A 14,036-nucleotide genomic window follows, 5' to 3' on the forward strand; every position below is an offset into this window, starting at 1 on the left:
AGCTTAGTTTCTCGACAAAAGATTATTTTACTACAAAAAAAAAATCCCAATATTTCTTATGCCTCAGGCCACCATCTGCGAAGTGTGCTTTATAGGCACTTTCTGATATTATTACAGCAATAGTTCTCACACTGTAACCAAAATATGTTTTCTGAATGATAATAACCAAGAATTCTTCTGGCTAGAGTAAACATAATCTTGTTAAAAGCTTCAGATGTAGACAAAAAAATTACAAACGCTGCAAATTTCAGCCTCGTTCACATTTCCATTTTCAAAATGCTCACAGTGAAACTAAGGCTTATGTTCTATCAGTTTATGAAATAGTACAGTAGAATCCCACTGTTATGCTCCCCAGTACAGCATTTGCCTGGCTACTGCGTAATTTTGCCTAGTTCTGAAATAGCTCGCATAGAATCCCATGCATTAAAAACCCCGCTATCACATCATAACTAAAGAAGCGTTTCTGTATGGTACGTCACAATCTGGTGCCCCAAACAAGCCCAAGTAACAAGCACTGACCGCCATGTGGTGAGCCTTGGCCGGGCTTGACTATAGAGCTGGCTGCACAGATGCCACTGCCACTAGATGGCCATGTGGTGCTGCCGAACTTGGAACCGTGATTTTTGTAGTGCCTTCTTCATGGTGTCACAAAAGCGAAAGGCTCTTTCCCTTGAGGAAAAGTTCAACTTACTCAATACAGTTGACAAGCAACTAGCACGAAAAAAAGTCAGCATTGCCGAAGGCCTCGGACTACCGCCCTCGACACTTAGCAGCATCGTCTTGAAGAGGGCCTAAATAGAACGAAATGCTAAGCAGGCTCATGGCGCCAAGTACGGGAACCACGACGAGGAACTTCTGACGTGGTTCAAGCAAGCTTGCTCAATTGGTGTGAACTTTGACAGCGGCATTTCACGTGAGAAAACCATGGAAACAGCTTGAAGAGTTGGCTGCAGCAATTAGTGACTAGAAAAAGAAAAAAGAAGCTCAGTGATGCAATGAATACGCTGGGTGACATTGGAGTCTCATACGACGACCACGTTGCTATAGTGGCTAGAGGAGTAGGTGTGGCGACCATGCATAGTTCACCACTTTTCTGCATCATGATACAAAAAATGGCACTGCTGTGAGTAGAATGTTGTATTTGCATGTGCCTTTGCCCATGCGCGCAGGTAAGAGGGGTGTAGACAAGAAAGAGGTGTGTTTGATTCCAGCTATGATGTACGCTTCAAATACTGTTCTGAGAAGTGCAAGCTGACTTGTATGGGAAATTTTGCTATTTTAAGAAAGTACGAAGTGCTGTAATTGTTTTTCTAGCTTCTAGGACCTTGCACCGCAGTTCTGTCAGTTGTGAACACGAGTTATTTTGGAGTATTAGGCTGTCAACGAGTGCTTTTTTTTCTTTTTTGTTAAGCCAAGCATCTTTTACCAAAATAAATTGTGACATTCAACGGCAAGAAGCAATTAACACACAGGCCATGAGAGATGGTGCAGTGGAGCAGTCTGGATTACCTTTTGATTACCTGAGAATCTTTAATGTGGGCCTAAACCTAAGTATGCGTGTTTTGCATCTCGACACAATCCGAATGTGGTCGCCACGTTAGGCGGCAACCACGTTCCCACGACCTACCATCAGCAACACAGCTATAACCACTGAACCATAACGGTGGGTAGGAATACCATTTGGAGCGGGGATGTTGCACTTGCTTCTGAATCTACGGTTCCCATGTAATTAAATCTTGTCATCGTTCTTAGTAAAAGAAGGTAAGCTTAGTAACCTTAGTAAAAGATCGTTACAGCTGTTGACGCTGTAGCTGGCAATATTTTGTGTTTCAGGGAAAAGCCAATGCACCTTCTCTGCATTGTTATGGGGTGCAGTTGTCGGAACCTTGCGTGAAAATTGACACGCCGGGTGATTTTACAAACTAATTTTACTCAAAGAGAAAATGCAGTAGCCGTGGAACCTTCCCCTATCACATCCAGTGACTGAGCATGAGGCAATGTCTACGCGATGAAAAGATCCACAAGGGCCAGCACAGCAGTCTTAATGTTGCAGTTTGCAGAGGCTTCATTCGCAGATTCCTGCTTGTATCTGTCAGAGTGTTGTCAGTCATAATCGCGTTGCGTTATCACAGTGCCAAATAATCTCCTCTCTTCTTTTCACGGACATCAAATTGCAGTAACCCCTCATTATAACGAAGTCAGCGGGACGGCAAAAAAATTCGTTATAGGTGGTAATTTGATATTAGCGACCAGTCTAGAAAAGCTAAAGCAGTCGAGCTTTTATTGCACCACAGCTGCGAGGAAGTCAAAATACAATTTATCCTTAACGGGCGCCAGCAACCCCTGCTCTAATTTTACCTAGCACTGCACGAGGCCATGGTTGCCGCTCATGCCTTTAGCCTTGTTTCACAGCAGGCGTAGGTACTCCTGCATCTCTACCATAGTTGGCGCTTCACATGGCTATTCGTCCACCAACTCTTCGTCCTCGTTGGGGACACTAGCAGTCTCAATTAGTATTTCCGCTTCCATTGCCAGGGCGACCAAGGGAGCAACAGCGTCAGCCCACTCAAATGTCACGAGTTGCCTTATACCTCTAGGTCAGCAATTTTATGCATAGCCTCCTACAGATAGCTGCAAGTCTGGTTATTATATCGCCGGGCTTGGTATTGTCAAGGTCGCTGACAATGGCGCTGGAAAAGCCGGCACGTGTGAATCACTTCGTGGCCTTCGAAGGTGCGTGTTCTTTCCATGAAAAGTTCAGGAAATGAATCGCACCAAGCAAATCAGTGTTGTACCTCTTGCTGCCGTCATACACCGTGAGCATGCGCTGCAAAAGAGCCTAGTGGTAGAGCTTCCGGGTCGTCTCTGTGATGCCCTGATCTATCGGTTGCATTACTGCGGTTGTTTTTGCTGGCTCAAATTTCACAGTGATCACCCTGAGGTTGTCGATCTTCCTGTGGCTCGAACAATTGTCAATTATCAAAAGAACTTGCCAATTCTTTGTGTCGAACCATTTATCCAGAAGGCGCACATAGTCTTCAAAAATAGCAGCAGTCATCCATGCTCGCTTGTTACTTCTGTAGATGCATTCCTTGGGAATAGTTGCATTTCGGAAGCACCGTGGCTTTTTTACCTTCCCAAGTATCAACAAGGGAAGGTTGTCCTCGCCTATTGCATTGGCACCAAACAGAACCATGACTCGCTCCTTGCTCTGTATTCCACATGATGAGGATCCGCCAGCGGTAGTAAATAGGCGATTCTCTAGTGTCTTGTAAAAAACTGCAGCCTCATCTAGGTTGTAGATGTCTTTGTCTCTATACTTTTCAAGTAGAGCTTGGAGCCGATGTTGGTGCCATACTAGTACAGGTCACGCTGTGTCGTTTCTTGAACCGCTCAAGCCAGCCATTGCTGCACTTGAAGTGTTTATGGCCCATTTGGAGGGGGAGTTCAGCTTTTGCAGGAAGTGTAGATCCATATATGGGGAAATTTGCACTCCTGGTGTTCTTGAGCCACTGCAGAAGTGCACTTTCCTCTTCTGGGTATTTCAAATCGTGATTCCGCTTTCTCTTTGCCGAGAAGCTCTTTTCAAAGCCATCCAGCACTGCTTCCTTGTTTTTCAATACAGTTGATAAAGTAAACGGCGGTATGCCGAATCCCTTTAGGATGTCAGTTTTCTGCTGGCCACCTTTTCCACAATCGGAACTTTCTACTCCAGTCTTTTTTGCATGGAGATGGACGGAGCCATTTATCACTGTAGAATACAAAAGCACACGCGAGGCACGCCTATCGAAGCACTCTGAATAACACACAATCACATGGCCTGCAGCACGGATTCAAACGCAGCACCGTCTGTGTCAAAGTGACTGAAGGCGGCGGGTGACACAGAAGGCAGAAGCTTCAAAATGTTGTCAGGGCATCTCGCTTTCGTCGTGAGTGTGCGCTGATGATGGCGGTAGTTGTAATGGCGGTCTTGGCATCGGCTTCTTGTGTAGCTGTAGAAATGTGATTGGAGTTGTGGAGACCAAGAAGCAGGAACCGCAGAAGGGCACCCGCTGCAAGATAGTGCTCAGGAGGGCAGGCCGGAAGAGGGCAGCTTGGGAGGAGCAGCGATGTTGAAACTGGCAGCGAGGAGGCGAGGAGTTGGCATGATGGCGAGTGAGAGATGTGACTGGCATCCAAACGGCTTGCAAACTTGAGAGGGAATGAGGAGGGGAAGGCAGTGGAGGAGGGTTGCTTTTATGGGAAGGGTGCGGAGGTCACGGAAGACTGCAAGAATATGGCGCTAAACAATCTGGCTCGAGTCTGAGGTTGTGTTTGTTGTGCTCCAAAAACGATTAGCCGCTCATTGTGGGTACACAACACGATGGTGGGTTTTGCAGTAGGTGCTTTGCATGATCACTGGGCAATTTTTTCCTGAGGTGTGCAGCCGTGAAGTTTGCAAAACGAGAGTTTTCCGAGGCATTGTTGTCGACGTCACCGCAAATTCTACGGTTTGAGGTTGTGTTCGTGCACCGCCGCGTCTGCGCCATTGACAAATGTCTAGGAACAAAATTCAAGGATCTACCACGCATTTAGACTGTTTGTGTAAAGCTGGATGACACGAATCGAGCATGACCAGCTCGAGAAAATCCCCGGGGAAACACCAGCTTGCGTTGACTCGCCATACTGACATCCTGGGGCCGTATTCTGAAACGTTCGCGTGCCGCGAAACTCGCGTTCGATAAATCAAACGACTGCTTACCCGTGATGTCAATGTGCCCTACCAACACGCGCTGTCGAACGCTTCACATCGCATGAGAGAGCGCATTGTGTGAGTGCAGAGCGGCTCTGGTGTGTTGTTTTCGAATGAAGTGGCCGCACTAGGGGTTCTGCGCACCGACAGCAATTGGTTACGCCTGCTTTAGGTAAAATAAGTTCAATAGAGAAGTGTAAAATGTTTTATTTTAAATGAATCAACAAATATCGCGGTGAAACAATGCGTGTAAGGCACCACCTAGAAGACTACTAAAAACTATCACCTATCTTATCTCTAGTACACTCCTCCACCAACCAGATGCCAAAGGACGTGTTTGTTTATTCAATTTATGGCGAGAGCATCCATCGACACCATGACGTTAAAATGACGTAGGCCGGAACTACTAGATGGCACTGCTTATTTTCTGGTTTTTTTTAAAACAGCCAATCAAGGCGCGCCTTGGCGGAGGCATGGCCAAGGCGATAGTTTAGGGAAGGCGAACGTTTCAGAATACAGGCCCTGATTGCCGCTGGTGACGGTTGTTTTTCTTGTTTTTGGCAAAGTATCGGTCAATTTGCACTGCCAAAAGTGCCACGAAGCTAGGAGCTGTGTTTTATTGCTTTGCAGGCTGATTATGGTGAGCGGCGAGCAAACTTCTTGACCGGCTGCCCTAAAATCGTCTTGCCGATTTGTTAACGTAGCTCCTCGCGTTGGACATGGAATTTATAATCGGATACTTTCGTGTTTTTTGGCACTTTATTGTGGCATTGCAAAGCATCAGGACAGCTTTAATTTAATGTAGGTTCTATCACGGGGGACACCAGTAATGCGATTGCAACGGAGACTAACAATCCGGACGCATTGCGCCGTGGATTTGACAGCTTCCGTTCGCTTGGCAGTAAACAGCTGAGAGCACTCGCTTGGGAGCACTCTGCGCTCGCTTGGTACCCGTTACTAGGCGGTCATTGGTCAATGGTTTGGTACTTTTGTGGCCTGTTCGCTGCCTGCATGAGACTAACTCGTCGGCAGCATTAATTCAGCACTGCATGCTTAAAAGGGTCTGGCAGCGGCAACCACTTCACTCTATGCGGGTCAAGCTCCACACCAGCACCAGTCTCCGCACCAGCACCAGCACTGCCAGCGGGCCTGCCTCTAGATTAGCCTGCTCCTTGAAGTTTCTTTTTCTGCGGTTATTGGGAAGCGAGCGTTGGCCACCGTGGGCAGTTACATACCGTATATACTCGTGTAAGGGCCGCACTTTTTCTTCGAAAATTTTGCTAGGTGCGGCCCTTACACGAATCAGGCCGATTTAGTACAGGCAGTACAGGCCAAAGGTCTGTACTGTTTATGCAACAGTAGCAGAGTGCAAGAGTCACAAATGACATGCCAGAAATGTTTTTATTCGGATTCCATTTCGCTGTCCTCGTTCTCGGAGGAGCTCGCCTCGGCGTCCGCGTCTTCCCAGAGACGGTCATCTTCGGTGCCGTTCATGGAGTTCGAAATTCCCGTTACCTTGAAGCTTTTAGCAACTACTTCTACTGACATGGCACGCCACGCATTCAAAATCCATTCACACACCTGTTGGAGCGACGCCCGCTTCAGCCGTCCTGTAGGGGTCTTCTCGTGGACGCCTCCAGCCATCCATTCAGAGTAACATCGGCGAAATTCCACTTTGAATGGTCTGTTGACGCATACGTCGAGCGGCTGCAGCACACTCGTCAGGCCACCGGGAATGACGGCCAAGTCCGTACGAGTTGCGGCAACTCGGTTCTTGACGCGGTCGGTCAAGTGGCCCCTAAAGCTGTCCAAAACAAGGAGGGCTTTCCGTTGTAACAGCCCTCCAGGTCTGTTTGCCCAGACGGTCTTAATCCAGTCAACGACCAGTTCCTCGGACATCCAGCCCTTCTCTTGCGCACGTACGACGATTCCCTGAGGGAACTTCTCTTTTGGGAGAGTCTTCCTTTTAAATACGACGTACGGCGGAAGCCTCCTGCCGTCTGCCGTGATGCACAACATCACAGTGCACCTTTGGCGTTCTGCACCAGTCGTGCGCACAGACACACTTTTCGCACCTTTTAAATCCACTGTGGTGCTTTCCGGTGCATCGAACCACACAGGTGTCTGGTCCGCATTCCCAATTTGGGACAGGTCGTATTCATGCTCCCTCCTGAGAGCATTCACGAAGCGATGAAACTTAATGACGTGGTCTTCGTACTCGCGCGGCAGTTTTTGGCAAATCGTCGTTCGGCGCCGAATAGAAAGCTGGTTACGGTTCATAAACCGCGTAGCCCAGCCCCGACTTGCCTTGAATTGTGCCGGGGGTATTTCCATGTGGCGAGCGATGCTGAGGGCTTTGACGCGTATCATGTCAGTCGATACGGCGTAGCCGTCCCTTCGTGTGTCGACGACGTAGTTGACGAGCTCGCTTTCGAGTTGCGGGTACTTGCACTTTTTCCCGCGAAACGCCTTTCGGCTCCTGTTAGTAGCGGCGAGGGCATCTTTCTGATTCATCCAGTAACGCACGCGCTTCTCATCGACGTCGTACTTTCGTCCAGCTTCCCGCTTCCCGTGCTCCTCGGCATAGTCAATCACTTGCAGCTTAAATGCTGCAGTGAATGATCTCAGATGCCGGCCCATCGTCCGTCACGTGCGCTGGCTTCTGCAGGGTTCACTACAACCAACAAAGTGACACCGACGACACCGATCTGAAGTCGCGCTGCCAACGTATCGACACGATGCTAGGAACGATGCCAACAAAGAGGCCGCACAAGGCAAATATGGCGGCGCGCTGTCAACAGCGTGGTCGGCGCGTCGGCGGAAGTAGAATAAAAGCGGAAAAGCGTGCAGCGCCATCTGGCTGTAAATGAACTAACTACACTTTTCTGGCGGGACATTTTGAACTTTTGTTTTTTTTTTTTCGAAATATCCGCTTTCAAAGTTGGGGTGCGGCCCTTACACGAGGGCGGCCCTTACACGAGTATATACGGTAGTCCTCGCTCGCTGTGTGTTTGCATGCCACGATATTTGACGACTCGCACTGTTCGTGCATGGTGCTATGGTGCACAAATACTTCACAAACAAGTCTTTCCTTTAATTCGGAACAAAATTTCATGCCCCTTCGAGTTCGAATTATTGAGATTCGATTGTAGTGTGTTAAGGTTGATTGAAGTCCCACAAGATGTCACACTGGCGCTGCTGCTAATGTCTTTCACTTCCGAGATCCCAGTGTTTAGTGTGGCAATCTAAAGTTAGGTTTTGGCATTTCCTCCTTTTTTTAAATGTCAATAAACATTTTCTGCTAAAGGAAATCATATGGAGAAATTTGGACTGATTTAGTAATATTCTTTAGGCGGGATCGGATACTTCAGAGGTGCAATCGATGACCCTCGTGCAGGCTCAAGAAGACTGCCCACAAGGACTTGCTGGGTATGCTTGACTTGGAGAAGAGTGGCACAGTCGAGGAGTGCACGGATCGCATTCTCGGCTTCCTGCTCAAGCCTTTTGATAACAAGAAACCCCTGCCAGCTGCCAAGAAGGGAAAGAGTTGAGTAGCCATTCTGTATTTTTGTTACCAACTGAATGTCCACTCTTCAGTCATTTATTTATTTGGAATACCTTCAGAGTCTGAGAGATTGCAGAAAGGAGTGGTCACATAACAAAAATTGGAACAGGAAAGTGTTCCTGTTTTACATTATTAGCACAAATTCAGAATAATCACACTAATTAGTGCAATGTAAGCTAATACATTTGAATATAATATGAACGGCAAATAAAATAAGCAACATTAAGCAATACAGTAGGCTTTTGTCAATTTGATTTCAGTTATTTAGATTTTTCAATTAATTTGATCCCAATCAAAGGTCTCATAGCAGATGGCCATACATTTCTGTGGGCCCAAACTTCTGTTACTTCCATCCCAAACGTGCCTTCGCCAAATAATTCGAACTTGACTGGTCAGCTTTGCTGTAATATAGCCGTGTTATCCCAAGAATCGAAAGGGCCACTGTTGCGGGACATAGTTTGCATTCTTTAATATATACGTGTACACTCACCATCTCCGCTCACAGTATGAACACCTAGACGTCAAATGAGCATACTGGCAGCCATTAAGAGCTGTTTCTGACATTTCTGTGGCGATTTGCGCCCTCGTTTTGCCAACCATGCATGTCTCGTATATGAAACCACTAAGAGGGCTTTGTACGTATTCCTTAATTATATGTGCACACACACACCATGCATTGAGAAGCGGAGAAAACTATCTTGTGTTTTGGGAAAGCTAGCGGAAGGGAAGGCGGTAAGATGAAAAACTTCATAAGTCGAGGGGACATTTAGGGCCAGCATAAGAGCACAGGTCTATCTAAAACTCTGAAAGCTGACCAGTGAATTGTTTAGCGTCTCGTTGCTTGGTCAGTCTGATGTCAAAGATTTCAGTCTGTCTTTATATTTTGGCCATTATGGCCCAGTAAGTGTAAACTAATGACATCATGGAGAGATGGTGTGGAAACTTCATAGTGGTGTCACCAGCTGTCTTTTGTTTTTTTGTCATTTTTGTGTGCATGTTTAAGGAACATGTGCTATGTCCCATAACAGTGGTACCTTTCTTTGCTTGGTATGCTTCACCGCATAACATGGTGAAGCTTTTCCACTGCATTGTGACGAAGCTAACTTTAAAGGCAAATACTGACAAGAAAACCAATGTCATGTTTCGGAGTGTTTTTTTACTTTTGTTTAATTTGACCAGTTTTATCGATTCCGTCAGAATCGAATTAACGGAAGTCGATTGTAATAAATTAAAACTCGCGGAATGTTACAGTTCACGCTAATAGCTTGTGGCTCCGGATAGAAGCCTTCCGGGCGGGAAGACAGTTCCACTCTTTAGCTGCTCTGGATACATATGACTGCAAGAAAGCATAAGTACGACACAATGGAATTTCCACTTTGTAAGAGTGGTCAAGCCACAGGAAAGAAGTTGGTCACATAGGTCTAGCTGGTAGTACAGTTTATGAAAGAGGCTTAAATGCTGGATTTTGCAACGAGACACTAAAGATGGAATGTTAAGACAATGGAATTTCCACTTCGTAAGAGTGGTCGAGCCACAGGAAAGAAGTTGGTCACATAGGTCTAGCTGGTAGTACAGTTTATAAAAGAGGCTTAAACGTTGGATTTTGGAGCGAGACACTATCCCCCGAATGCAGAGATATAACTTGGCTCGAACTTGACTTCTGGAAGTCTCAAGACAGCTTTGCCGCGTGTTGTAAATCATTCTTGATCTTGCGGACGACTTGCGAACGACTTGTCTGCGTCGAAGTCCCCTCAAGTTTCAAGTCTGCTCCCGGGCTAGCTTGAAACTGACTTCGTGTGTTATTCCAACATGGCAGCCTCCCGAACGGACGTCGCGCGGAGGTTAGCTGCTTTCGAGTTTGCTTGCCACGCCATGGATACAGCATTTTCAGAGGCGCAGCCCTTGCCGAAAATTCCGCGACTCACCCTACGTGACCGAGGAAATCCGATGGAGCTGTACGACGACGAACAATTCCTCGGTTGCTACAGATTCACGAAGAACACCGTGCGACTTCTCGTTATGTAGCCTATCCGGGTAAGCGGGTACAACAGAGGACTGCCTGTGTGCCTCCCATGCTGCAGTTGCTGATGGCTGTGATGTTTTACGGCGCTGGCACGTTTCAAACAGTCACCGGAGGTCCGGTCCACATTCCTCAGTCAACAGTGTGCTGCGCAGTTGGAAAGGTGACTCTGCTCATCGCGAAGCACCCTCGCCCGATTCTGGTGCGCTTCCCGCAGTCGCGGAAAGATTGATTGCGAGTGTATTTTCTCATCACCTGTGACTACACATGCCATCACCAGTTATTAGCGCTCACGACCATATTTACGCTCAGCATTCCGAACTGTCACGCACTCATCCACCGAATACGAAACATGCGCATTAACATAATAAAAAGTAGCCCAAATAAGTCAGTCATGCAGAACATGTGCGCTTACCAGTTTTGTGGCACTTTCCCTTTTTTTTTTCGCAGCTTCCTCTTTCCGTTTTTGCTTCAGGTTCGTCCAGCATTTTTTCAGTTGCAGGTGATCGCGCCGCTTAATACCGTGGTTGGCATTATAATGTTTTGCTATTTCTTTCCATGTCTGATTCTTCTTGGTCAACGACGCGACATCAGTTTTCTTGCATTCCACAATATGCTTGTAGTCGTTCACGAGTGTCGTCAGCAGGCTCTTCTCGTCTTCTGTAAAACGGGGTGCCGTCTTGCATTGCAGTGCATTCTCTTGGGAGGAGAGCGTACGTGAGCGCGACATTTCAGCGTCAAAGCCTGTTGACAGAACAGCAATTTCGTACCAAATGCGGCACACGGCCGTTGCGCGAGCCCCACAACTTGTTTTCCTAACAGACGACATTCCTAGCAGACGACACGCACTGCCAATTTGCGATGTCTACAACTGTGCCACACTCTCCCTCTCGTTGTTCTCGACAAACCCTCCATGCAAAGTAGACAAATCGTTTGCATGTGTCATTTTATTTATTTATTTTGTTTTTTATCGGGTGTTGTCACCCATATGGGTCCGGGCAGGGGACTCTAGGGCGCTCGGTACTCTTCGTTCGCAGCACACGAGCAGAACAAAGGCCGTCGCTTTCCTCCTGGAATGCCATAGGCGAAAAGGGACGCGCGAGCTCCCTCAGAAACCAACCGTATGCCTCGTCTCGGCCTCTTGTATCCGGTTGCCGGCCCAGATGGCGCATGAACGCCTTGCGGCAATTGAGAACAAAAGCTCGAAATGCGAAAACACCCGTGTACTTAGATTTAGGTGCACGTTAAAGAACCCCAGGCGGTCAAAATTTCCGGAGTCCCCCACTACGGCGTGCCTCATAATCGGAAAGTGGTTTTGGCACGTAAAACCCCATATATTAGAACAAAAGCCGTTTAAAGACCTCCATACGAACCAACCATTTCGTTCGCTTCTCTACGGCCAGTTATACAAACACCAAAATAAATGTGACGATAAGATTGATTTGCGCTCAAATACGCTGTCGCCTAAAAGTGTAGCGGTGACTTGAAGAAATGGTGAAACCTGCAACTCAAAAAGCACGCCAAAACACCGAAACTTGAAGACCACTTAAACCTGCCGGGAACGCGCACTTTCCGCAAGCAACACTGCCCATTGCAGCGGCGGACATAGCCAGATGGGATAAGTTTACGCAAACTATACTTCAGCACTTATGCACTGGTTGAAATTTGGAAAGATACATACTTTTTTGCTGTACAATGTGCCTTACGGTAATAAATTTATTGTTAACCTCGAACACAGACGAGCAACCTGCTTTTGCATTGAAGCACAGTCTTGACTTGACGAAGCAAGTCAGCTTGAGCGTCTATGAAACGCGAAAGCCGACTTGAGCGTTTTGAAGTCCACCTCTTGCTTCGGGCCGACTTCGTCAAGTCAAGTCCAAGCCCGATACAAGTTAAATCTCTGCATTCGGGGGTAAAGATGGAATGTTAAGGCTTGATTACATTTTTGTTATGCTAGCTGCATGGCAGTACTTTGGTTAGATGAAGTGAATTGTTTTGTACCATTTCTACTGCATGGGTAAAGTTATCTTGATGTGGATCTTCTAGTAGCGCGGCATATTCAAGTTCTGGTTGGATTAATGATGTGTGTAGAACGTTTTACATGTAAAGGCTACTTATGACATAGGTAATGTGACTATATCGGGTTAGGTTATTTGTAGGGGTGTGTGGATATTCGAAATTTCTAACATTATTGAATCATCATCATCAGCCTATTTATGTCCACTGCAAGGCAACAGCCTCTACCTGTGATCTCCAGTTACCTACTCCTGCGCTGATTCCAACTTGTGCCTGCAAATTTCCTTATTTCACAGCCCCACCTAGTTTTCTGCCATCCTCGAGCACTTCCCTTCTCTTGGCATCCATTCTGTAACTCTAATAGTCCACCAGCTATCTATTCTATGCATTACATGGCCTGGCCAGCCGCATTTTTATTCTCTCAATGTCAGTATATCAGCTATCCCCGTTTGCTCTCAAATTGTCACTGCTCTCTTCCTGTCACCTAACGTTATGTTTAGCGTTTTACATTCCATCTCCATCACTCTGTGTTGTCCTTAAAGGGGGACCGTGTGCCTGAAATATTTTTTTAAAATTCTTTGTTGATTTTGATGAAACTTGCTGAGTTTACATGTTTCAATGTGCTGATGTGTCGTCTGTTTGGTGCTTTAGTACCAGAGTGTCTACCAACCAGGAATTCTCAGGGAACTTGAATAGTTTGGAAAAACTCGGGGAATTTGTCCTTTTATCAGAGAAAATTAGCTGTAACTTTATTGAAAGTGAACGATAGTCGTGTTAATGCTGGCTCCAGTAACAGACGAATTCCAATGTATCGTCATTGACGCCGTGTCATCGGCACGAGGTATTGCCAGCGTAGTTAACGACCAATTTTTCATACGCCCGATTTTTCGAACATGCCCAATAATTCGCATGGCTTTGCGGCACCACCACGTACTCCATATAGTCAATGTCTATTGCCCTGACTGCATGTCTCAAACGAGATTAACCAAAGCCACCACCGCCGCCATTTTGATTATCTCGCCGCCTCGAACCGGCACTCTCGCACGCAGATCCGCTAGCAGTCGTAGCCATCACCGGGGCAACGTTATGCCTAGCTGCTTCTACGTTCGCTATTAAGCTTCTTGCCATGTGGTGCTAAGTTTTTTATTGAAAGAATTCGCCGTTGTCAGCAATGGCACCGAATCCGCCTCTGTAATCCTTGCGATTGGCTTTGAAGCTCGCAGAGCACAACGCGTTGCGTAATGAGTCTCCGATAGTTAGCTTTGCCTTATTGCAGCGTTGTTACGCGGTGAAGGATAACAAGCGTGGGAAGGGGCAATTGTCAAGGGACACAGTATGTATTCCTTAATTATGCATGCGTGCACCCCCGTCTCCTGTCACAGTACGAGCACCGATATGCCTTATGAGTGTACTGGCTGGCCTTAAGAGCTTTTTCGGCCGTGCCTGTGGCAATTTTAGCCCTTAAGGGCAGTTAAAAACATGCATTCATTTTTTTGCAAACTGCCCGATTTTTCAGATGTTTTTTCGGCCCCTAGGAAGTCCGAAAAATCGGATGTTGACTGTACAACTGACCAAAGCGATGCTTCAAATGATCCATGGGGTGAACGCGTGGCAGAAGGAGGATGAGAACAGAAAGGACCGACGCACCGAGGAATTAACAGGAAAGGGAGCGTGCCACCGCCTCTTTGAAGGAGCTTGAGCTC

General features: G+C 46.9%; 1 protein-coding gene across 1 annotated transcript in view; it reads left to right on the forward strand.

Moving 5' to 3' along the window:
- LOC135901420 (protein DEK-like) overlaps positions 1 to 14,036 on the forward strand; it is a 133,206-nt gene that overhangs the window by 55,017 nt on the left and 64,153 nt on the right. Inside the window, exon 6 of the mRNA XM_070539836.1 lies at positions 8,130 to 8,278. Within this exon, the coding sequence (XP_070395937.1) occupies positions 8,130 to 8,278 (149 nt within the window). The remainder of the gene's footprint in view (positions 1 to 8,129; positions 8,279 to 14,036) is intronic.

This window comes from Dermacentor albipictus, chromosome 6 (genome assembly GCF_038994185.2).
Source record: "Dermacentor albipictus isolate Rhodes 1998 colony chromosome 6, USDA_Dalb.pri_finalv2, whole genome shotgun sequence".
Classification (NCBI taxonomy): Eukaryota; Metazoa; Arthropoda; class Arachnida; order Ixodida; family Ixodidae; genus Dermacentor; species Dermacentor albipictus.